At 41.5% G+C, this 26,549-nt stretch overlaps 1 protein-coding gene across 5 annotated transcripts in view; it reads left to right on the top strand.

Annotated features, from left to right (window-relative positions):
* TDP1 (tyrosyl-DNA phosphodiesterase 1) overlaps positions 1–26,549 on the top strand; it is a 117,176-nt gene that overhangs the window by 74,327 nt on the left and 16,300 nt on the right. For 4 of the 5 annotated variants that reach the window (XM_075926727.2, XM_075926728.2, XM_075926729.2 and 1 more), the window contains exons 14-16: positions 6,339–6,441; positions 18,736–18,819; positions 18,975–19,089. In XM_075926727.2, the coding sequence (XP_075782842.2) occupies positions 6,339–6,441; positions 18,736–18,819; positions 18,975–19,089 (302 nt within the window). The remainder of the gene's footprint in view (positions 1–6,338; positions 6,442–18,735; positions 18,820–18,974; positions 19,090–26,549) is intronic. The other variant, XM_006122341.3, reaches the window with a different exon arrangement.

The raw sequence follows: 26,549 nt of genomic DNA, 5'->3' as shown, positions 1-26,549 counted from the left end.
TTCCTGCAAAAGTGAAATGTAGTGCATGATAAATGCAGAAGTGGGGGCCAGCAAGTGTACCCCAAAGCCTTATCTACCAGGATTTGGTATAAAACTTCCCCCAAAATCTTAAAAACCTAGATCTTGGGAATAAAACTTCCGCTGCCACCACCCAAATGTTGCTAAAGAAACCAGGGGAAAGATCATTTGGGAAATCTCACCCCTAAAATAAAAATCAGGGCACACTATTAACCAATGCCAGGTTAATAAAAAGAAAGGAAAGAACTTTTATTATTACAACAATATTCCTGTTGCAAGCATAATGACTAGATAGGGAGGTAACAAAATATACTCATGGAGAAACTCCATGGGCCTAGAACTTAGTTACAAAGAAAAGCTAAAACATATTTTAAACAGTGCCAGATCTCAGATCCCATACCCAATCCTTAAAACAATAAAACCTAACGAAACTACCTAAACTTTACCCTACTTACAGAAAATGAAGAATGGTGTCTTGGAGAGAGAGACATGCTTGTCCCTCTCTGTAGCTGCAGAGGACTCACCCAGAGAGACAAAAGGGAAAGGAAAAAACCCAAATTCCTTTGTCCCAGTTTGAAAGTCCCACCTACATTCCTACTGGTCACTCCACCTGGCTGCTGGCTAACCCTCATAATCATGACAGGTGTAGCTTCTTCTTTTAAAAAAAATTGTATACAATTTTGCCTTTTGCTACTCAGAGGGTAGTCATTCCGTGGACTGGATCAATTATGATAAGGTAGAAAGTAGTTCTATGAATAAAAGAAATGAGTGAGTTGAAAGGAGTGTATTAGGTTAAATAAGAAATTGTGATGAGTTATTCTGTACTGTGATTAAAGCCTTCCAGAGTTTTAATGTGTCAAGTAGATGAAATCTGTATTTGTTTCGTTTGAAGAGTATATCTCTGCAGGGCATTAGCTATTAGCAGCTCAGCAGGTATACAGACCAGTCGCATCCAAATACCATCATTTATGATTTCATTGCTCGGAATAAGTGTTATAGAGAATATGGTGGTTAGTAAAACTTGAAAAATGTTAGTGTGTCAATACGTCTCCACTAATGGTCCAATATTCTAGTGAAAACTTGGTGAATTTCAGAGTGCTGCTGAAAGTGACTGCTGCAGAACAATGACTTGGTTATGGAGTGAAATTCAAAATAGTGTGCCCTTTTTAAACTAGAACAGAATTTCCATGTGAAATACTGGGGACCATGTGTACGTGTCAGCTGTGGAATAAGCTATTAGCTATTGCTGTGGAATTGTGCTTGTTCCTGAAAAAGCCTTCTCTTTAGTAAAGAGATCCCTGTGAAACACCAGCATATTCAACTCTACTCAAACTAGTATATACTACTACAGTCAAACTGAGTGTGGATTACAAACTCTGACCAGTAGTTAAAGACTTATTAGAAACAAGTTAATCTTTTTTCTTACTGGTTGTCATCTTATGATAGGGAGCCTAGTTTTCTTCATTTGTTAACCATTAGAGGTAACTTTTTAACTTGGGTCAAAATTAGAATGGGGGAAAGAAGTCTTTGTAGAGATCACTTACTAAATTTCTCTGCTATCATTAGCCAGCAGTGAAGCTGAGATGTAAGGCTCAAAGAGCATATCGAACTTCAAACTGTTAAGCTTTGAACATTGATGCTACTAAGAGTTGGTACCTGCTAAATAATCAGATGCAGCCCCGTTGTAACGAGGAAAATACTACATGAACAACTTTTGCACCCTAGTCCTATATTCTATGTATATTTGTTTACTTCTTCAAAATTACAGTAAAAACTGATAGCTGAGCTTAGGATTCCTGGGCTTCAAATCAGCTTTTGTATGTCTGTTCCCTAGGTTGGTGGATAGCAGAGCTGATGCACTTGATTTCCTCAGGGGTCTGTCAGCCTTACTTATCCCACTCCTGCCATTCATGTCATTGCAAAGTGTTGATTGTAGCCTATGCTGACATAGAAGCACTTGAAGTGGATGTAGGGTTGAGAAAATGAAGCTGGAAGATTGGTGGGTGTAGAAGGAAATAGTCAACAGCATAAGCTTTTGTCAAAAGTACTAATCTTGTTTTTTTAAAAAAACCTGTTCCTTCTAGATTCCTTCCATTTATTTTATTTATTTTTTTGTTCTTTTTCCCATATCAATTCTCTTTAAACCTTAACTTCACTCTCAATTGATTCTCTCCTCCTCTTTGTCTGAAAATATTAGCCAACGAGACTATTTGGATATTTTTATTATTGCAGGTAGTTAAGGTTGTAAATTTGTTTCCATTCTGATAACACAAATTCAGCTTTTTCAAACATTTACCTTTGGACTAATTTTCTGTGCATTATCTTAACCCAATAGTGAATACGTTTTGTAACTTATTATCATACTTAGCTTTTAATGTCACATTTCATCTGTAGATCTCAAAACACGTCACAGAGGGCAAATATGATAACTTATAGCATTCCCTCATATAAGCCCCAATCCTGCAAACACTCAAACCAGGTGTAACTTGACCACATGAAAAGAACTATTAGAATCAATGGGGTTACATGTGAGTAAATTTGTACACGTGCTAAAGTATTTTTATCATAGGGACCATAGTGTATATGACATTGTAGAAGCACTGTATACATGTTAGCTTAATTAGACATCCTAGACTACAAATTGTTTTTCATATACAATCCCACCAATACAAGTGTAAGGAAGTAAGATAAGAAAGAATTTGATCAGTGTTGTCTTTGTTTAACATAATGTAACTGTGTCTACAGTGAGATAGCGAGACTGCCCCCCCCCCCCGACTTGCGATGCAATCCATTCCTGGGGAAGTGTCACAAGCTGGGGCCGTCATAACTCGAGCCCTCATTTACTATAGGTGCAGTGCACCTGTCATAAGTGCTGGCTGAGCACGTTAGTTGGGGGTCTTTTAGCCCCTTCCACACTTACAAAAATGGCTGTAAGTGCAGGGGGTTAGAACTCGGGCAGTTGCATGACGGGTCCTCCTGTATATCTCAACTGTTTTTCTTAATGTTACATAATTCATTCAAAGATACGAAAATTCACCCAGAACAATAAAGAGTTGTCCCTGCTTTTTCAGTAAACCTCACTGCTTCTGTGTTGTACAGCCCTGGCTCAACACCCTGACATCAATATCCTGCTTTCTACAGCACAGTGGCCTCATTCTGATTTGCTACCTGCGGAGGTTAATTATTCATTTAAAAAGTAATTTAGGATTGTAACTGAATGAACAATTAAGAAAAATGATCATGATGACCATAGCCAAAACATTTTTGCAAGTGGAAATAACCACTGATAATAAATGAAGCTTTTCACTATTCAATGCAAAAATCAGTAAAGTGGAATAACTGCTATTTAAAATTCTTCATTAATTTTTTTCCTTATGGTACTGTTTTCTATAATATGCATGTAATATTTGTCAAAAAAAGATCAGCAGAGAAAATTTGTACTGAACAAATGAATTCTAATATACCATTATTTTTCTTGCTCATATTATCATTTACCTGTGCCCTATGATCACAAGGGAAGGTCAGTAATTTGCCTTATTAGCTTATTTGTCCTTTTAAGAAACAATTTCCCTTTCTACTGGATTTGGACAGTCATTCCCAGTGCAGCAGTTCAAGTAAATACACAAAATACTTGAAAATATTCCTTGTTGGTCCAAAAGGCTGGAGGGAGAGGCTGTGCGTGTGAGCATCCTGGAAAGCTGCCATGTGCTCCATCACATCCACCATGGACAACAAGATTTTCTTGGTTCCCCACTTCCAGTTGCTTACACACTCTTCTGACCTCACGCTCCATGTTATTCAGATGAAGTCATCCAGTAAGGTAAAGCTGCTGGATCAGTCATCAAGATGCTGAAAAACCTGGATCCCTTGTCTGCTTAGATGACCTTCCACAACTTTTTAGCACTTGGTAAACACCCTTGGCGCTGTGGACAAACCATAAGGCAGGACCCTGTACTCCTCGAAAGATGTTCCTTCTAGGAATCTGCGGTATTGCTTGTGGCTGGCTTTATAAGTCAATGAAAATAGTCATCTTGACGCAGAGAGCCAGAAGCTAGCCTTAACTCTAATGAAGAGATTATGGAGACCAGAGTTATCCTGAACTTGAAAAGACATCAAAACTTGAGACATCAACAGGCCAAAATTTGATTACAACCCTTGTTCCTTGAAATGAGAAAATAGTAGGAATAAAAACTCCTATCTCTGAATTCTAATGGCACTTCTTCCGCTGTTCTGAGTTACTGAAGCAAGAGGCAGATTCCCATCTAGAGTATCTTGTGAAAGGTCCCTGATGAAAAGGGACTGGGAAGCAGGGTGAAAGACAGGAAGGGACTGGAAATGGATTCCATACCCGTTGCTGATAAGCTGTAGGAACCACTGGCTGAGGTAATTCCATTCCAGACATGCCAAAAAATAGATGGTTGCTAAAGGGAAGAATGGGGGGAGGAGAGGGGAAGATTCCCCATATGTTCTGGCAGGATTCCAAGTATGGCATTAATTGTATTGCCAGGAGAAAGATGCCAATGGAGTTACAATGTAGAGAGAGGCAGAGTTGTCTGTACTGAGATCCCTGCTTCCTTTCTGGTTTCCAAGTCCTCTGAGGGTTTTAATAGTATTGAACAGGGCGATGCCATCTGAAAGAACTCTAGGGTCTATCTTGCTTTAGGGATGTTAGATACTGAATAATTTAATAATTGTGTAACTACATCAAAATTTTGCACTTACATAATTATTTGAGATGCAGAAGGGGATTCATGACTGGAATAGAGTTTTGGGATGTGGGCACTGCTTACCTCAGGTGGCTCCTGGGTGATGGTGCAGTGGGGCTAAGGCAGGCTCACCCCTGTCCTGGCCCTGCACCACTTCCAAAAGCAGACAGTAAACTCCATCCCAAGTCAGACAATAAACTCCATCCCAAGTCCTGTTGTCTTCACCTTGACATCAGAGCCCCCTTTTCCCCCTTTCCCCCTCCTGCCCTGCACAGCAAGCAGGAGGCTTCTGAGGGGACAGCTCCAAGGCAAAGGGCAGGAAATGCTCAGCAGTCTGCGGAGGGCAGCTGAAGTGCTGGGCTTGATAATCTCTTGCCCAAACCAGTCAGGATCACCTATCAGAGGCTCCAAGATATACCAGTAGATCTGGATCTACTGGTTGGTGACCACTCTTTTAGGATATCTAAGGGTGATTATCTGTAAATTATGCAAAGGAAGTCTGGGTTATATTTGTTTCAATATGCGGTATGGGTCAGAATCTTAGAGAATCTGTGTGGATCTGAATCCGTTTGTATAGGAACCTAATCAACTCCCTCTAAATAACTTCATTTTCACACACCTGTCCCTCATTCATTATAAATTTTAGTTTTTCGTTGTGTTCCAAAATAAACTTGTTCATAAACTGAGACTAGTGTAAATAATTATATTTACCAAAAGCACATGGTAATTACTTGCATCTGGAAGCTGGCTGTTAAAACAGCTGTCCTTCACGTAGATCCAGCTCTAGGGTCTTTCTTCTAAGACTGCCACTGCCAGAGACAGGATATTGGGCTAGATGGCTCATTGGTTTGATCCAGTATATTCGCTGTGATATTGCGAAGTAGGTACTGATCCAGCCAACTCAAATTTTTAATGCAGGATCCATCTCTCTCCTCCCCCTTTCCTTCGCCCCAGCTAGAAGACATATACTATGTGTTTATCCATTCCGATTTAATTCAAAGAAATGTATGTATTTATTTAGCGGAACAGATTTTGATAACGGATCATCACATTTTCTTGATTCAGATTGCGTTTGAGAACTGTTTCCTGGCTGATATGGGAATAGGGACATGATGAGCTGAAAGCAACATTTGCTTTAAAAAATTATTTGTTTTATAAAGTAATGAATCTTCATGGAGTTTATCAAAGGAGAAAGTGTCAATGAGGAAAAAATGCCTTATGTGTTTATTTTCTGTAGGTGTTTGGTAATAAATGTATCAAGAAATATAAAGTAGTCCAAATTAGGAGATGCATAAGGGAAAAGGCCAAAATTGGTTGATTATTCACAATTCCTTATTCAAGGTCCCTGGTAGTAATGCAAAGGCTGACAGTGGTTACTTGCACATGGTGAAGCTGGAAATACCATTGTACTTAACTGCCCTGAGATGTGGAACCTTCACAATTCCCTAGTAATAGTAATGAAGAACAATGCCCTAATTACTCTTTGTGAAATTACTTCCTGGTTGGGGAAAGGCTTTACTGTTCATTGAAGTGCATTATTGTTACAGCTGTAGTATTTGTGTGTTGCTGTTGTGAAGGTTGTGCCTCACTGACTTGTTGTCTGTCTCTTTGTAGTGCCAATCTTTCTAAAGCTGCTTGGGGAGCTCTGGAGAAAAACGGTACCCAATTGATGATTCGTTCATATGAGCTTGGAGTCCTTTTCCTGCCATCAGCATTTGTAAGTTCATAATTTAGCAACAAATGCTTAAAACTCAGACACTCTGCCATTGCTGTGATCTTTAAAAAGAAGCTATAACCACAATATCCTAGCTATATAAAAGTTGTTTTGAGCTGCAAATCATATTTCTAATCCCCTCTGATCACTCACTTTCCTGAAATCCACTGATGATAGTCATCAGACAGTGTCACTTTGCCCTTTCCCAGAGTCACTACTTTTAAGAGCAAACTTTCATATTTCTGTGCAAACTACTGATACCACTGATAGTATTCTAATAATCTAGTTATCAAAGGCAAAATTGGAAAGTAGAAGCATTGCTACTAGATATTCTTACTATATATAAACTCACAAAATAGACTTTGAGAAGCAGCAGTAGAACAGAATACTGAGAGTTAGAAAACTTCAGTTTCTCTACTTGGTTCATTGTAGGGCAAGTAAGCAGAAATATTCAAGAACATACACTCAATTCATGTAGTTCAGTTTTTAGTTACCTTGACACTTAGTCTGATTTTCAAAGAGATTAAGAGTACAAAACTCCAGTTGAAGTCCATGGAAGGTAAATGTGCTTATCAGCTCTGTCACTCCAGACTTAGCTATGTCTGGATGGATATCAAAATTTAAAGCATACGAGTTTGAAAGTTTTGGCTTTAACCTGCATGTGTCTCGGTTTCTTCATGCAAAACAGGACTTGTAAGTTCTCCTGATGAAAAATGCAATATAATTGCAAAGTATGAATATGTTGTTGCTGCTTTGTGTTCTACTTTATTATAGATGAACATGCTAAAAATAATTCCTAGATAGAAAACAATACAAATCTTCAAGGGCTGGAAAGTGCTACATGAATCTATTATCAAAATGAGACCAGCAGTAGCAGTTTGTCTATGACCAGAAAACACTGAAATTCCCTTTTTCATGGTGATGATTTTCTAGCTGCCAGAGAAAATAAATTAAGGTGCATCTTTCATTGGAACAAAATTCCTCCAAGATCATGTATACTGAACACATAATTTCATCATTTAATTTGACAATACATAAATAACCAACAGAGCACTTTTAAAGAATGAGATTTCATGAAAATATTTATGCATAATAATTTGTAATTACAGTTTCTGATTAGTAAAATAGAATTGCTGGTTTCCTGCTGTGGCTTTTTATTCTGGGAGAAGTGTCACATTACACTCTTGAAACTTACTAAGCAATTGAAAGCAAGTACTGGGTGACATCCATAGATGGTGGCAGCATTTCCATAATTTAAAAAAAAAATCGCAAAAATCATAGGGAAGCAAAAACGTATTGCTCTCAGAGGTCCTTAGAATTATCTAAGACTCATAATAACCTCAAATGCTGCTCTCCTGATGTACAACAGAATATTTAGTGACAGTGCTGGGATATGAAATAAGAAAACCTCCTAATTGACTAGAAGGGTTGATCATTTTGGATTCAATAAACTCTCTAAAACAGCAAAAAAGAAACTCATTTTAATAATTCTTGTTGATAGTCATGAAGTGACTTAGGCAGAAATTATCACTGGGCCAAGATTTATTTGACTCTGTCAGCAGCTGACCCCACGGAAATGAACTGGCTTCTGCTGTTTACAGCTGCTGTTAAGGAAAGTCAGCTTACTTGAGACAGGGATGAGACATTTAAAAGACAGATCTCTCTGCATTATTAACATCAACCTTCTCAAGTGTTACAGATGCCTCAAAGGCCAGTCTGTGTGTAGTCAGTGGTTTCCTGTTCTGTTTTTGGATTGTGTGTGGTTTTGTTTTTTTGTTTTTGTTTTCAGACATTTTTGTTGATAGATAGATAGATAGATAGATAGATAGTGTGTGCGTGCAAAAAAGCAGGTGGGGGAGCAAAGGTAAAAGTACCCTTAAGTATCCTTGGTCAAAGGAACTATGCTTATTTCAGAATCTGGGGTTTTGAGTAATAAGTAGAAATAAATTTGTTTTCCCAAAGCTACTCAGCAATAATAATCTGACAAGCCGATCTGTTCCACATGTGCAGTTTGTAAAATCATGTACCTCCACGTGCTAAGATGGGAATTTAACGGTGCTTGGCAATGGGAGATAGAGCTATAGCCTGTGACCATGCGGAACCTACTGTATGGGCTTGTGTCTGGGGGAGATTAGAATGGAGGCAAAGATGGGACAGCAGGATCCCCTGCATCAGGTTTCTGCACCACTCAGATTTGCCCTGGCCCATTATCTTTTCATCATGAAGCAGGGAAGGGGCTCTGCCATTACACTACCAAGCTCTGATTACCTACTGCCTCGCCCATTGCAAAGGACCCACTTCCATTCAGGAAGTGGGTGGGTGTGGCCACAGTCAATGTTCTATTTTTTTCATCCATTTACGGAATAAATGTTTAAGTTCATCGAGGCATGTGTGGGTGTGCACCATATTTAGAAACACATGGTACCAGCTGGGTAGCCGCCAAATCTCAGTTTACAAGGACCACAGGCCACAGTCAAATTGACTGTGGAAACTAGGAGCCAATAGGAAGGCAGGAACCTGACCTAGCTGGTGTGGGGCAGACCTCGTCCTTTGTGAATGATGGAGAGGACAATGACAATGTTTTTAGCAGTGACCACACAGCTTTTCCAAGCAAGTACACTTAACCCAAGAGTGAAAAGCTTTACAGAGGAAACTATCAAACAAACAAGATTTAAATCCACACTAAACCAACCAGAATTCACCCATCCTCCAGAGGAAGTACCAACATCCCTTCAGCAAAAGTTCAGGTTGCCACCTGCCACTTGAGAAGAAGCAGCCCCATGAGTTTCATCAGAATCTGCAAAATCCAAGGGATATCTTTTAAAAAGGCTTATAGCCCCCAAGACACATGAGACTAAGAACCCAAAGGAATTTGCAGAGACTCAGAGTCTTTGTTTGTTAGGAAGTTTTCCCTAAAATTGCACACTAATCTTACCATGTAAAAGTAGGAGCACTGGTGTAGCAAAGCAATAGCAGCAGCCACATCTGAGCACTGAGTTATATGTAGTCTTAGAGCAGTGGTCACCAACCATCAGATCGGGATCTACTGGCAGATCTTGGAGCCTTTGACAGGTGATCCTGACAGGTTTGGCCAGGAGGCTATCAAGTGCTGCCACTTCATCTGCCCCCCTAAGCACTGCCATGCTGCTCCTGTCTTCTGCCTTGGAGCTGCCCTAGCCCCAGGAGCCTCTTGCTTGCTGTGCAGGACCCAAAAAGAAGGAGGGGCTGCTGATGTCAGGGTGCCCCTCCCTCTACCTTGTACCCTGCCTCCACAGAGCAGAGGGGTAAGGATGGAGAGAGTTTGCTGGCTGCTTTTGGGAGTGGTGCAGGGCCAGGGAATTGGTGAGCCTGCCTTAGCCCCACTGCACCATCACCCAGAAACCACCTGTGGTAAATGGTGCCTAAGCCTAACCTTGGGACCAGTCCTGAACCCCTCTTGCACTCCAAACACGTGCCCCTCGCCCTGAATCCCCCTGCACCCAAACTCCCTCCCAGAGCCTGCACCCATCCTGCACCTCAACTCCCTGACCCAGACTCGGCTCAGAACCCCTGCCACACTCCAGATCCCTTAGCCCAAGATCAGAGACCTCATTCCCCTCCCTCGCACCCTAGCCCTCTATCTCCAGCCTGATAGAAGTGAGTGAAGGTGGGAAAAGAAGGGAGGGTGGAGTGAGCAGAGGCAGGGCCTTAAAGAAGGGTCAGGAAGGAGGTGGGGCAAGAGTGTTTGGATTTTACTAAGATTTGCTCTATATTTATGTGCCAGCATAGATGCAACTAGGCCTCCAGTCTACCATGAACATTCAGAACAGAACAGACCCAAGCTCAAGTGACTATAGTAATCAAGAAGTGCATGTATCGAATACTTGCAACATTACAATAACTTTCTATTAAAGTTACTAGCTTTAAATTATTTTAATATTACCCATTTTCATTTCCTTTTAGCTCTCTGAAATGTTAGATATTGTTAAATGATAAAATCTGTAATAATTGGAAAAACATCTGTAGGTTGAACTTCCACAGCTCTTCTTTGATCCAAGTTGTGCTTATTCTTAAATAAATGACTCATCAGCTTTCTGAACTGTGTGCATTTTTTGTTCTTAAAGAGACCTGGTAGAAAATGAATAATTTACAGATTATACATTTATCAGTTAAGTTAAATATACCCATAAGGACCCCATATCTATGCCACTGGGTGTGAAACAACCAATGGATACGTCTGATACATTCTCGAAGCCAGCAGACTCCCAGCAACTGAATTGTGTATTTTCTGGTTTTGCTCTTTTCTTGTCCATGAATTTTTGTCCAGATCTGTGGACTCTCTGATATTTTTGTAATGTGGACCACATCCAGCCCTCCTATTCACAAATTGCTCAACTTCTCAGTGGTAACTGCAGCAATTGTTTACATGAGAAATAGTTAATTGTTCCATTGGTAGCTCCATTCCTTGAGAACAAATCTTATATTCTGTCCTCTTAATTAGGTATCCTTAGGGACAGCTATGCTTTTTCTCTTTTTTCCAGGTGCTTTTATAGGCAGCCAGGGTTAACACTTAATTTCAGTGGCTAATAGGGCAATGGCTTTCAATCTTTTCTCTTTTGTGAACTCTTAATTTTTATTTTTTTTTATTTTATTTTTTTTTGGAGTGGAGTTGTGGACCTCTTCAGAAAACTTAGATATAATCTGTGTGTCTCCAGCAGTCTTCAAACCATAGGTTGAAACCACTGTTTTGTGTTAACCTTTTGTTGACCTCTGAAACATTGCCCAGGGGCTCCAAGTAGAAAACCACAGCTAAAGAAAAAACTAAAAAAGGTGGTGGGGAAGTAAAAATATAGGGAAAATGACAATGTGTCCACCTGGCTCTGCAAAGAGCACTAGCAAATTCTCCATGTATCAACTACGGTCCCAGCTCTACTGTTCGTGCCGCAGCAGCATTTTGATTATAGATAGACACAGACTGTGACTTGCTAAGGGACTACAGATATGTTTATTTCACTGGGTCAAATAAATGCAACAATACATGCAATGCTGCTTAATCTTACTATACTGGTAAGAGAGTAGCTTTAGGATGTGTGTATTGAGTGTATTGCAATCCTTGTATAAAGCAGTTTCTCATCTAAAGCTGCCTCTCAGAGTTGCTGATCCATAAGGCTGGGAATCCACTGTCCACTGATATAAAAAGTGCTGTCTTCTGTTTCCCTCAATAGTGAAAAATCAGTGTATTTTTCCCCCTCTTCTTCTTGCAAAGTGTTCTGGGAAACAAACAACAAGAGTGCTGATGCTCTGTCCCTTTTCTCATTTTCTTGTTAACTTGCTTTTCCTGCAGGCATCATGTAGACACTTTCCAATAATCTTCCCTACTTTCATAGCATGTGATTGTCAGCTTAAGTGGGCAATAATTAGCACACAGTGTAACATCTCCTTTCTCTTTAAAAATACACTCCCTCCCCCAAGTCTTTAACAGCACTCATTTAGCATTTTTCCTTTCTTGCGAATACCATTTTGCGCTTTCTAAGATGCCTTTCCCTCCTAGTTGTTTTACTATAACTACTGGTATTTCATCTGACCCAGGTATTTTCTCATTTCTCCTAAGTGCCTCTGCAACCTTTATTTCCTGTATGCAATATATCATGCCCTGGCTCCACTTACATTCTTAGTTACTTGTTTGGATTCTCCTCATTCATCAGTCTTCCAAATAATCACTACAAAATTTGGTTGGCCATTCATTTGCAATGTATCATATGCATTTCTAATGTTAGCAAACTCATTCACATCACATCTCTCTATTGTCTTTCTTGCCTTGGTGAATGTATAGATGGTCTTTTCTCCATTATGTTATCCTAGTCAGTTATATCACTTGATTCCTGAAAGTTCTCCCATTCAATGTTCATAAAGTCCAACTTGCACATCTCAGCTTACTCACTTCCTTAACTTTGGTGGCCCTTGCCTTTTTGCAACACTAACTGGTGCAAGTGGTGAATACCCTAGCCTGCTAGGGTACATTTGACATGGATGTTGGTTCACATGAGCATATCTATTGGACAGACTTTCCCAGTTGGCTTTCCAAGACTGACCCCTTTGGTTTGATATCAAAGTTTTCCTTCTCATAGATGAGCTGTTCTGTCCTCCTTTAATATATGTGTCTATATTCACTTAGGTACCATCTCTGATCTTCTTGTCATCCATTTCCTTAGGTCATGGATGCTTAGTACTTCCAGTCATGGGACAAAATGGGCATCTTCCTCCAAATCAAGTTCCATATTATTTCATGGACTAGCCAGCAGGAGCCACCCTAGTATAGCTTTATTCAGGATAAAGTGTCATACATACAGCTTTCACAGTTTCCAAAATGTAAAGAAAAAAGATCAGTGACCATTTTTCTACATCATTCTTCCATGTGACAGCACAATGCACATTCCTCTAGCTAGTCCGTCCATCCATCCATCCATCCATACATACCTTTTTAAAACAGTAGTATTCAGATCAAGTGACAATTTAGTATAGAGACACATGAAGTAGTAGAGGGTTATTGTACATAAATGCTGTGGTCTTTTCAACCAACAGTTTCATTTAATTATGCTGTAAACAAACGTTTAACTCAAGGGTTATTTGACACTGTGCTTCTAGTATTACAGAAACAATAGTCCAGGAATCAAGCAAAATTCAGATAATGGTAGGTGTTGAAGACTAGCAAGAGCACAGCTATGATGGCATTTGTAAAGGGTTGTGTATATCAAACGGATGGAGATTTTTTTTCCTCAGATCGTAGTCTATGTTTTTAAAATATTTAATTTTTATATTAGCTTCATGTAAAAAAATAGAACTGATGCTGTTTTCACCCAAAGGAGTCTGAATTTCTAAAAGGGTTGATTTTGGGCAATTTGTTATAAAAGTCTGATAATGGGATTCCATTGACCTAATAGCATCTGCCAAATGTATTTAAAATGCATGGGGCCACCTTGTCTTCCTTTATATTGCATAAAACAGATGTCTTTGTTTTGTTTGTTTTCAAACTCCTAATCACTAAGCTTTCATTCTCTATAATAATGCCCATTGCAAAACTTTAATACACTTCAGAGGCTTAGAACATACATAAGAATGGCCATACTAGGTCAGACCAAAGGTCTATCTAGCCCAGTATCCGGTCTGCTGACAGTGGTCAATACCAGATGCCCCAGAGGAAGGGAACACAACAGGTAATCTTTGTGTGATCCCTCTCCTGTCATCCATTTCCAGACATTTTCTTGTTTTCATACCAGAGTTCTTAAAACTTTAATGAACTTGTCAGCATAATAGTACCTGGGAGATTTGTCTGTGAAGGGATGTTTGTATTCTCTTCACAAACATTGTGGGTTTTTTTATTTGGATTTTTAACTCCATATCGAATAAAACACACTTCTTAAGCGAGTGGTGCCCCTGTGGGTGCTTGTGATCTGGTGGATAGAGCCCCATCTTCCACTGGAGGCCGTTCAGCACCCTGGCCAGCAGCGGGGACAGTAGAGAGGGCCTCCAAGCAGGGCAGAAGGGCAGCTGTCCTTGTAGCCAATCGGGGTTCGGCAGCCTGGTATATAAGGAGCTGTTGAGTGAAGGTCAGTTAGTTCTTTTGTGGAGCTCAACCTAGCCAGACCTCTGGGCTGGCTGGGAGCATCAGCACCTGGGCCAGCTCCGAGTGGGAGCTGGACCTTTTCAATGAACCAAGGCTAGATCCTGCAACAGGAGGCTAGCCTGTGGCAGTGTGGAAGAAACCCCGGGCCAGGGGGGAGCCCTGGACCTTGACCGCCAATTGGACTGTATCTCACCCTGAGTGGGTGAGGTCATTGTTGTGAGCCCCCTTGTAGCCTCTAAGGGACTCTTGCTGATGGGACTGAATCTGTTACAGTGCTCCACTCAGGTCTCAGTGCGTCCTTGCCCTGCCTATCAGAGATTTTTGGTGAGCAGTGACCCTCATGCCACGCCTGCACACCCAGTATCTTGCACCCCGGCCGTTTGTTGAGTGTGCGTGCGGCGCGAATCTGGTCACACGTCCTTTTTTACCGTCCTTGGCTGAAGATGGAGTCAGAGCAGTGCTCTTCTTCCTGACAGGAAAACCAGATTATTAGAATTGGTTTAGACTTTTCCCTCATAGTTTAGTCAGTTATTGTTTGTTTCAACGTTCATTATCAAAAAAAAAAAAAAAAAAAAAAAAAAAAGACAAGTGCCATGGCGGCGGCTTTTTTCTTCAACATGTTGGGTTCTCCAGCTTTAAAAGATGCAACTCATGCTGAGACTCGATGCCTATTTCTGATGGCTATGTCCAGTGCTAAATGCCCAGGAGAGTCCTCATGCAGCACATAAGCGCCCTCACTGTCAAACTGACAGCCAGAGCCAGAAAAGACCGAAATGCAGCTCAAAAACCTCCTCTGGGAGAAGTCCCTACAACCTCCATGGGACAAACCTGAGGACCCACAGGGACAGCAGAAGCCCACAGACAGGGTTGCCTCACCACCCCGCAAAGGCTCACAAGCCTCAGGGGGGTTCCCCAGCAGGCTCATTACCAGCACTGCCCAGAGCCTCTCATTCCCCAGTGCCTTCAGTCTCCGGTACCGCAGAGAAATGCAAGTCTGCACCAGCCAGGAGAGCTGAATCAGAACCCAAGTGCACAACACCGATTGGTGCTGCTGAGGCAGCAGCACCCACAAATCCGCATATGCTACCAGTACCAGCTCCTACAAGCACCTCTACAGTTCCTGAACAGACTAGTCAGACCAAACTTGACTGCGCTCTGACACCTCAGCATAAAAAAGCACTGCACAAGACGTGGCACTTACAAAAATCTCCTTAGCCAGTCACACCACTCAGATCAGGAGCTTGTTCACCACATTCGTCAGTGGTGTCTTATACCCAGGGGTGCACTCATATGTGAGAGGGCTCCTCACTTGCCTACACTGCTCTCACCAAGAACTGACTGTGGCAGTAAGCATAGGAGCAGATTTTCATCATGCCATTCATCTCCCTAGGGATCAATGGTTTCCTGGCATTTATATCCGGATCATTCCCTACATCATCATCCCATGTGGCCCAACCAACTGTGGATGTATCTTCCATAATAGTTCCAGCCTCAATGGGCTCCCTTCCTGAAGGGAGGTTCCAAAGAGGATGGAGAGAGGCTGTTCTCAGTAGTGATGGATGGCAGAACAAGGAGCAATGGTCTCACATTACAGTGGGGGAGGTCTAGGTTGATATTAGGAAAAACTATTTCACTAGGAGGGTGGTGAAGTACTGGAATGGGTTACCTAGGGAGGTGGTGGAATCTCCATCCCTATAGAATACAAGGACTGGAAGGGACTTCAAGAGGTCATCGAGTCCAGTCCCCTGCCCTCATGGCAGGAACAAATACTGTCTAGACCATCCCTGATAGACATTTATCTATCCTACTCTTAAATATCTCCACAGATGGAGATTCCACAACCTCCTTGGGCAATTTATTCCAGTGTTTGACCACCCTGACAGTTAGGAACTTTTTCCTAATGTCCAACCTAAACCTCCCTTGCTGCAATTTAAGCCCATTGCTTCTTGTTCTATCCCCAGAGGCCAAGATGAACAAGTTTTCTCCCTCCTCCTTATGACACCCTTTTAGATATCTGAAAACTGCTATCATGTTCCCCCTCAATCTTCTCTTTTCCAAACTAAACAAACCTAATTCCTTCAGCCTTCCCTCATAGGTCATGTTCACTAGACCTTTAATCATTCTTGTTGCTCTTCTCTGGACCCTCTCCAATTTCTCCACATCTTTCTTGAAATGCGATGCCCAGAACGGAACACAATACTCCAATTGAGGCCTAACCAGTGCAGAGTAGACTTCTCGTGTCTTGAAGTCTTGGCTTAACAAAGCCGTGGCTGGGATTATTTATTTGGGATTGGTCCTGCTTTGGGCAGGGGGCTGGACTTGATGACCTCCTGAAGTCTCTTCCAGACCTATGATTCTATGATCAACGAGGCTATCCTAGAACCATCAGATGCAAAATCCAACTCAAACCACTGGGCAGATAGGAAAATATTTTGTCCCTGTAAAAGATATGGATTTCCTCTTCGCACATCCCCAGCCAAACTCACTGATCATAGACTCGGTTAATCACAAGGCTAAGAACCCACAGTTTAAGTCTACGCGCTGCGACAAAGAGTGTAAGTGGCTAGACACCATTGGCCGCAAGGTGTACTCTTCTGCCACCAATTCAGGATATCAAATGATATCCTTCTGGCCAACTATGATCATGGCAACTATGCTAAACTACAGGACCTGCTGCAGGACCTTCCTGACGTTAAGAGACCACATCTCCAGTCCATTATTAAAGAGGGTTTATCTATAGCAAAGACAGCCCTGCAGGCCGCAATGGATGTCGCTGACACTGCGGCTAGGGCCACAGCCACATCCATCATAATGCATAGAGCCTTGTGGCTGCAGTCATCAGGGAGTCCCAAAAGAATTGCAGTAGAAGGTGGAGGACCTCACCTTTGATAGAAAACAGCTATTCGTCACAAAGAAAGATGAGGTCCTGCACTCAATGAAGGAGTCTCGCACCACACTCTGGAGATGTATACCCCCACCTAAATAAACTCAAGTATACCCCCTACCAAAGGCCAAGGGACTATAATTATAACTTACAGGCAACACCAAAGGCCATATGACAACAGGCCTAAACAGTGCCCTAACAGGAAAAGGATGCAGAAATATCAGTCCTCCACCACTCAATCGACCTCCAGGGTAGATTGGCAGAGGCCCTGGAGGTTTTTCGCCTTCCTCTGGAGCATGGGACACAGGTCACTTGCGGTCTTTGGGGTCTTTGAAAGATCTTGGGGTCTTTGAAACATCATTTCAAGGACTTCAATATCTGAGACACAGGTGAGAGGATTATTCTAGCAGTGGGTGGGTGAGATTCTGTGGCCTGCATTGTGCAGGGGGTCAGACTAGATGATCATAATGGTCCCTTCTGACCTTAAAGTCTATGGCTATGTCTACACTAGCAGCTTCTTGCATCAGAAGTATGCAAATGAGGCTAAGTGTGGAATATCACAGAGCCTCATTTGCATACCTAATGAACCGCCATTTTTGCATAAGAGGCTCTTGCGCCAGAAGAAGCTGTCTACACTGCCCCTTCTTGCGCAAGAAAAACCCTCTTGCGCAATGCCGTTATTCCTGAAAATAATTGGTGGAACAAGATTGCGCAAGAAGGTTTTTCTTGCGCAAGAAGGGGCAGTGTAGACAACTCCTTCTGGCGCAAGAGCCTCTTCTGCAAAATCGGCAGTTCATTAGGTATGCAAATGAGGCTCGGTGATATTCCCACGCTTAGCCTCATTTGCATACTTCTGACTCAAGAAGCTCCGACTGTAGACATAGTCTGAGACCTCACACAACCAACAAATTTGAAGTCTTGGTTGAGGTCTGAGCAACCACCCCACAGTTCCAGTGTGTTCCAATGCCACCTTCCATCACCGCCTGAGACCCTTCTACCAACAGTTGGCCCAAATTACAACAGACCTGGAATCTGGGTCCTGGAAATGATCAAATCAGGTTACACAATCCCCTTCACATCCATGCCCCCCACCCAACCTCCTACCCTGTCCCTCTTCAGGGACCCATCTCACGAGCCCCTATTACAAGCAGAGGTGCAAAAGTTATTTGCCCTAGGGGCAATAGAACCTGTTCCCACAGAATATCGAGGAAGCGGATTCTACTCCCAACTATTTCCTAACAGTCAAAAAAACAGGGGAATAAAAAAAAAATGGGGGAATGGAAACCAATTCTGGACCTCAGGAAACTCAAGTTCATCCTCAACACAAAATTCAGGATGGTGGCTCTGGCAACTATTATACCTACTCTGGACAAAGGGGACTGGTTCTCAGCCCTCAACCTTCAAGATGCATGTTTGCATGTAACCATCCACCTGACCTACTGGAGATTTCTCAGATTCATCATAGGTCAAGACCATTACCAATGCAGGGGCTTCCCCTTTGGTCTATCTACAGCCCCTCGAGTATTCTTGAAGACGCTAGCCATAGTTACAGCCTTCCTCAGAAGACAGAACATCATCATCTTCCCTTACCTTGACAATTGTCTTATCAAAGGCTCCTCTTTTCAACAAACAATAATGATGACAACTGCTACCAGGGATGTTTTTCCCAACTTGGCCTGCTTATCAATATACAAAAGTTTGTGTGGGTTCCCCAGGTAAAGACAACTTTTCCTAGTCTTGTATAGAATTAGATTAGTAAAGAATTAAATGACAAGAGGATGGGTACAGTTACGGTTTGTTCCACATGCAGGGCCAAGATGATGGCTATCAAAAGAGGAAGAAAGGACTGGAGCCAGGGAAGGGAGCCTGGGCTGTCAAGATGGAACCATGTTTGGTACACAGTTTATATCCCAGAAAGAGAAGCAAAACTGTTCTGTATTTTTAGCTGCTGTTATTGATAGTGAGGGAAATCCATCCTGTGATAAGGTGAGTGTTTTTACTTTCATAAAACTAAGAAATCAGTCATTTCCTTTTGTATATTTTTGACAGGGATTGGATACAGGTTACTTCCATGTGAAGACGAAAATGTTTTCAGGAAGTAATGAGCCTATGACATCTTTTCCTGTGCCTTATGATCTGCCCCCAGAACAGTATGGAAGCAAAGGTAAGACGTACTGTACTCTTGGAGGGAAAAGTGTGCATAGTACACCAAAGCCAAATCGTTTTGTCCAATTTCAAACCCCCTCATATGCTCTGTGTTGGCATTTATGCCTTCCAGTACACTGCTTTGTGGCTTGAAAGCAAGGGATTGAGGATTTTTTGTAATGTTACTAGTGAGAAGATAGAGCAAGAGGTTAATACAGCTAGGGGGTATATGCATGTAGAAACATGAAGTCTTGTATTTACTTCTAGTGTGATTTTCAGAGTTTGTAAACTTCACAAAGGTCTTTTGTTCTTTTATTGACTGATTTGGTTTATTTATTTTTTGGTTTGGTTAAGTGAGTTGAATAGTTACCCTTTCCATTCTAGGGATAGGGCAAGTAGATTTTGTTCCTGGGCAAGTGCTCTGTTATAATGATTTTGCACAGCTGCTTTAAAAGAGTCTGGGAGTTGGAGGAAATCAAAGACTTTAGGAGAAGGAAAGTAGAGATATGAAGGAGAAGCATTAAGTATGGTGAAAAATAACAAAGTTCAGAGAGAACATGAAATAAGAAAGTGTGTGTGAACTAAAATTCAAAAGAAAAAATAAATTCAAAAGAAAAAATAAATCCATAAGGAAGGCTACTCTACATAAGATCTAGATTCTGTGGCCTCTCTATCTACAAGAGTAGCTCTTGGATGTTGTCTGGCTATTTCCATAGCTGCCTGGAAAAACCAAGGAATTCAGGGTAGAGTGGGTGAACATCAATTCTACTCCCTTGTCTGGTACAGAGTATTGCTTTTCTGCCACTTGGGAGTCGGGACTTGGAGTAGCCAGTATGTGCCATCCAGCCCTTGTCAATTCTGGTATGGCTTCATTTACTGGGACCACAACCTGACTGGATCTCACAGACTGTAGGATATCCAGGAATAGAATAAACATAGAGACCCGCATCCAAAGAAATATCCTTTATTTGGTGGGCTTCCCTGAAGCATCACCATAATTCTCAGGGTATTCTAAGCTCTGACTATTCCTGCAGCATCATGCATATACTTGTTTACTGCTTTATCTATTCTGTGGGTAAGGTAACGACCTTGTGGAATTGGAGACTTTTGAAAGTCTCATACTATTAGGTTCAATTTATATATCTTTTTCTAAAGGAAATGCAATTGGAAAAAAAATTGAAAAAAATTCCTGACTACGTTCTAGGTTATACATGAAAGACTGAAGAAAACATTGAGAAGAGACTGATATAAGCTTATATTTTATGGATAAGGCTATGATTCGGTCATGGATGTGTTACTAAAAGTCGTATACAGGGTCAGGGCAATAAACAAAAAATCACCATCCCTGACCTCTCCATAACTTATACTACAACTGTCCTTGACTGAATATTAGCTGGGGGTAGGGAGGGCTGCTGCTTGACATGTGGGGAGGGAGGGACACTGCTTGAGTAGGTGCTGTGGAGCCAGCAGCACTAGCTGCTGGGGGTGCCAAATAATGGTTCTTAAGCTGCCCCTGACACTCCTGCTAGAGACTTCTGAGCTGCAGCTGCTGATGCTCCTGTCTCCTTTGAGACTGCTACTCAGGCCATCCCAGGGGCCAGCCTCCGTGGCCACTGCTTGGGTAATCTCAGGCTAGCTGCTTGGGGCCACCTGAGCAATGGTCAGTACAGCTGGTCTTGGGGTTACCTTAACGGGCTAGTTGAAGAACTGCTCCAGCAGTTGTTGGAATGGCTGTTTCTGAGGCTACCTGAGCAGCTAGTCCCAGCGCCAGCCACACTGTCAACTGCAGAAGTCATGGAGGTGGTGGAAGGTCACAGAATCCATGATTTCTACTACCTCTGTGACAGACACAAGAGGAAACTGTTTACATCTACCGCCCTTCAGTTTAGAGTCTCCGACTATCAAGCCCTTATTACCAAATACAATTTTCTGAATTACAGGCAGTCCCCGGGTTACGTACAAGATAGGGACTGTAGGTTTGTTCTTAAGTTGAATTTGTATGCAAGTCGGAACTGGTACATATTGTAGGGGAAACTCTAGCCAAACATTTCTCCTGAGCTCAGTTTTATTCTCTCACACCTCACTTCCCTCAGTCCTTTATTCTCAAGCTGAGGTGTCTGCTGAGAAAAGCCGCTCTGTGTCTCCCTCATCTGCTGGGGAGGAGGGCGCTAGCTTCGCGTCTCCCTGGTCTGCTGGGGGGAAGCAGCTAGTGCGGGGTTGCCTCACCTCGTTTGTAAGTAGGGATCTGATGTAAGTCGGATCCATGTAACCCGGGGACTGCCTGTACTCTGATTTCCTGGATTCTTGGCACAAGTTAACTTAAGAGAACAGGGCTCATTTTCAAGCCTTTATTGATGAGGACAGATTAGTGGCCAAAACTTCATTATAAGCTGCAGATGATTCAGCAACGAGACCCATGGCAACAGCCATTGTGATGCAGTGGGAATCATGACTGCAGTCTTCAGGGTTTCCCATAGAGATCCAAAACATTTTCAGGGACTTAGCCTTCAATTTCCTCCCCATGGATAGAAGTCACACTTTGGGTACTCTGATGAGCTTCCATCAATTTGCCTCCCTGTTAGACTGAGGAGCCCAGATGGGTGAGCAGTTTTATAGTGCAGCTAAGGATGTTAAGGACTAGTCAACTATCCAATAAGCATTTGCTTATCGGATAGTCTCTCAACTAGTCGATTCTCTTCCCCCTTCCCCCCCCCCCCCCCGGCCCCTCTGCCTCTGACTAGTCAATTAACCACATTTTAACATCCCTAGTGCAAGCCACGTGGTATAGTCAGGAAACCAGAATACACACGAATCTTTTGAAACTGAGAACATTAGCCGAAGCTTACATACCATTCCTGCCATTCACACAGTCCCCGCATGGCCAGATGATGTCAGACAACATAACCAAGTAACCATAGATGGAGGAAGTTGAGTATCTAGAAATGCATCACCCTACTGAATGTTTATCACCTGGATGCTTGGAATTCACTGGCACACATTTCAGAATTGTGAGTGGAAGTTACAGCATCTTCATTCAGTGGGGAACCCCACACTTGGAAACTGTTTGCTTCCCAGGCAAAGAGGAAATGCAACATATAGTGCACCAGGGAGCTCAAGAACTGTACTTTAGAAGTGATGCACTCCTACTGCCTTGGGCAGCACACTTGAGCTTTGCTTCCCTCCCATCCCTCTACTACTTCAGGTTCTAGGGGAGATTAATCTGGAAAGGGCATGAATCATCCTCATTGCCCCAAATGGTCCAGAGTGTTCTCTTGCAAAGTCTCTCTCAAATGTCATCCCATCCATCTTATCAGCATTCAATCCTTCATGGATCTCTCAACGCATAAGAATGGTAGGGTCAGGTATTCTAACCCAGATGCATGCTGTGTGGATGGGCATAAAGTATAGAGCATTCCCGCTCTGAATCTGTGCAAACCATTCTTAACAGCAGAAAACTTGCCAGGAAGTGTTATCATGCCAAATAGAAACATTCTCTGTTTTTATCCAGCAAAATTATATCTCCCGATACAGCAGATACTTATGCTATTTTAAAGTGTCATCTTACTGGCATGATTACTGACCTTTCTCTTATCTCACTGCAGCATCTCTTAGTGGAGGAGAAGTTGATCTTACTCAATCAGTAACCGCCAGGTTCTTGAAGAGTCTGATCAGAACAATTCTGACGGTAAAGAAGCCAAATTCACAGGGATCTTAGTGCTTTTGGTACTCACTAAGCCACCTTTTGAACCACTAGCTATGTGTTCTGTCTCACCTGTCAGTGAAGGTCACTTCCTCGTTGCCATAACCTTGGCCAGAGGAGTAGGTATACTTGGGACCCTAAAGGCCCATCCACCATATGCAATATTCCAGAAGGACAAATGTCTCACTATGATTACACCTGAAATTCACTTAGAAGATAGTGCAATTTCACATAAACCAGTCAGTTCACTTACTTGTGGTATTTTCCCCAAAGTCACAACTCTGCTGAGAAGGAGACTTCATTCCTGCAATGAAGATGAACACTGTATATTTTTTTTTTTTACCTGCAGGCAAGTAAAGAGATCAGGAAGTCACGTATACTGTTTGTTGCCATAGCAGAGTACAAGAGTAAGCTATGTTTCAGAGAAGCTTTAAGTGAATCGCTGCCTGTATCATTACTCTGTTATCATTTGGCACACCTTTCTTCTACTCACAGGGTAGGGGCTCACCGTACAAGGGCACAAGCAGTCTCAGTAGCATCATTTCAAGAGGTGACCCAGCTTGATATTTGCAGGACAGCTATGTGGAGTTCTATCCAGATACTTGCCAGATAGTATACTTTTGTCGAAAACTATTGCTGAATCCTCCTTTGGGACAGCTATTCCAAAAGCAGAAGGAATCTTTCTCAGCTGATTCCTGGCTCAGGCACAGTCCCTGCTACCCCTCGCTCTTCTCTTTTCCTCCACACCTTGCCCTCTTGACTCGCCTGTTTTTAATTCACATCTACTACAATGTCAGTCACCCACAAAATTGTGATCACATTAAATTTGATCCTGCTCCTATTAAGTCACTGCAAGTTTTGCCATTAACTTGAGAAAAGATTTGAGCCCATCATCATAAGACGTACACAGTTAGAGTATGTCACACTGTTTGTATAATGTGTTAGGAAAAGCTAAAAGGAAAAAAAAGTTGGTCTGTGGAACTCTTCAGTACTTCATTTCCCCCACATATTCAAATGTTTTAAGTGCCATTTCAATTTCCCTGGTGAAAATACAGACTTAAATTTGAAGTGCAGATGTAGCCATACCACAAATATTGTATCTAAGAGTAAAATTCAACATTGTCTGTAGGACTAGTAAATACTACTAAATCAGTTCGTCTTTCAGAGTAACAGGGTAAATAACTAATGGAATGGGGCAACATTTAGTGTCTGCAATTCACAATTAGTGAAATCTACTTTCTTCTAATAAATCACTAAATGGCAAGTGCTAACTGAAGTTCCAGTGGGAACTGTACACGCATAAACATACAAATTAAACTCTTATTTGCAGTCAGTTGATGTTGTGCTTGGAGAAATCTAGCTGCTGATGTCAAGGACTTAACTGACACTCAGTATATACATAATTCATCCAAGCTGTGCTTTTTTAAATGTTTACTTGAAATGTTTTGCACAGATTTGTTGTTTTAAAACAAAGATTAAAAATTAAAAATCCAGACTCGTGATTAATCATAAACTGACTAGAATTATTTTTTCCCCTCCTATAAAAATTCTTAGCTACTTAATATTTCTTCCTTCCCTGCCCTCCTCTTCCAACTACAGTTCTGGCATTCTACCTTCCCTTTAGAATCATGGGATTGGAAGAGACCTTAGGAGGTCATTCAGTCCAATCCCCTGCTAAAACCATCCCAGCCAGGGCTTTGTCAAGTCAGGACTAAAAAATCTCCAGAGATGGAGATTCTACTTTCTCCCTAGGCAACCCACTCCAGTGCTTTCAATGGCATTATACTTAATCAAAATATATTTTAAAACAGGCAACGTCAAAAGAACTTTTGCCCTTGTACTTCTTTTTGCTGTAATTTTTGTTTTTGGATTCCTATTTTTATGTCAGCTATTTATCATGAGATAAACCAGAAGTCACCATTGCAAAGATGTTAGATCTTTTGAGGCAGAGGCAAACCAATCTCATTCATAGACCAATTATCAGTGCCTCAGTCTCCTCTTTCCTCTGTCCATTCCAAGGACATTCCATTCCATTTCATTTCCTTGATGAGCAGGAAGTAGAGAGCTGCTTGAAATCTTAATGGAATAGATGCCCAAAGAATATTTATAGGACGATATGGAAACATCACCAAAACAAATCAGTCATTAAGATTGCTATCCTCACTCTTCAACTCTTGGTGGAGGGGGAATGTGGTTGGGTAAATAGGAATCCATTTAAAATGAAGTCTTCTGAGAAGGAGAAATATGAATGGGTCATTATTTTTCCTCTAAAGAAGAATTCCTACTGACTGGATTACTACTCCTGGAAACAATGGCTCAAAGGAATTTTCATAAATGAGTGAAGTCTATGGTTATGGAGAAGCCAAAGAACCATACAAGGCACTGTCATATAACCAGAAAAATCCCCATCAATAACAGAAGATGAGAACTGATGGAACTGTTGGATACATGATGAACAGTCAGAAGAATCTAATATGGCTTCCATATAAGAGTTGTTGGAAGGTATCAAGAAGGTATGAAGAAGAAAATTATATTATTTCATACTAGTACAAAATCAGTTCTTGGACCAGACATATACTAGTTGGGCCAGACATCTGCTCTACTATACCTCATATCATTTAAAAAAGCACAATGTGAAAGGATCAATTTATTAAAGAACATCCTATCCAAGAAAAAGTAGTTCAACTTGCAAAAGTAGTAGAAAAACTACATCCGGTTCGAGTTTCTTCATCTAGTATATAGATTATACCTCGTAACAAATAAGACCTACACTCCAGTGTAATAACAATTGTTAATTTGTGGGAGCAGTGGACCACTTCTACTATATATAGTGAAAAATTCTTCAGCAGATGAGTCCCATTGCAGGGTGATTCCATCTACAGTAATATTTGGGCTTCATCCAGCTCCCCTTAAAGCCAGTTAAAGTCAGTAGGAATAAAGTGATGAGGCCCCTATTTCCTTTTCTAAAACTATTTTGCCCATATGTGTCAGGTACATGATTATAGCAAAGTTCCCTATAATTCTTGATCACTGAATCTAAAGAATGTGCATATTTCATTATAGATAGAATCAGCAGCCTTGTACACTCCCAGAGAAAATCTGACTGAGCCTTCTGGGTTCTTTCACGTAGGATTTACATGTAAATACTAAATTCAGACAGATCAGGTGACTTCTAGAACTCTTAGAAACTGAACTGTCCTAGCTATGTCTTTTTCCGACTTTTTCACTGCTTTCCAAAAAGTAGCTATTGCTAGGTTCATGAGAAACCAATAACTATTTTTTCTTCCTATTTTGCCTCCTACAGTGATTCATTATCCCACTGTGGCTGAATAATCAAGGATTGAGATGTTGCTTTGTTCACTGAGAATTGTGTGTTTAAGATGGCACTGATATAGCAATTATGAATGAGTACATTTTTATATAGCACAAAGTAAATTTAAAATACATCTGTTGTTTCTCCCTAAGCTTTCAGCTATACTGTATTTCAGTATGTCTTTTGCTCACTCTTGAATGAAATAGAAGTTAAGTTTTCTAAAGCTGGTGCAGGATAGTGTCATTATAACACCTTCCCTTGAAGAGCGGATTCTCTTCAAGGGAAGATAGGATAGTATTCTTGCCTGTGCTCCAATGCAGTTTGCAATGGTGGAGTAGCTTTAAGCTGAGGTAGGAACTCTATAGGAAACCACCACTGGATCCTGATCGAAAATATTTTAATACCAAGCGTTTCAGTAATATGGAGTTTCTTCTTGTGGAGAAAAGAAACAAAAATTGTGGCAATT

This window comes from Pelodiscus sinensis, chromosome 5 (genome assembly GCF_052426305.1).
Source record: "Pelodiscus sinensis isolate ZL-2025 chromosome 5, ASM5242630v1, whole genome shotgun sequence".
Classification (NCBI taxonomy): Eukaryota; Metazoa; Chordata; order Testudines; family Trionychidae; genus Pelodiscus; species Pelodiscus sinensis.
The sequence above is the reverse complement of the archived record's forward strand: the minus strand, read 5'-3'. Positions and strand labels throughout refer to the sequence as shown.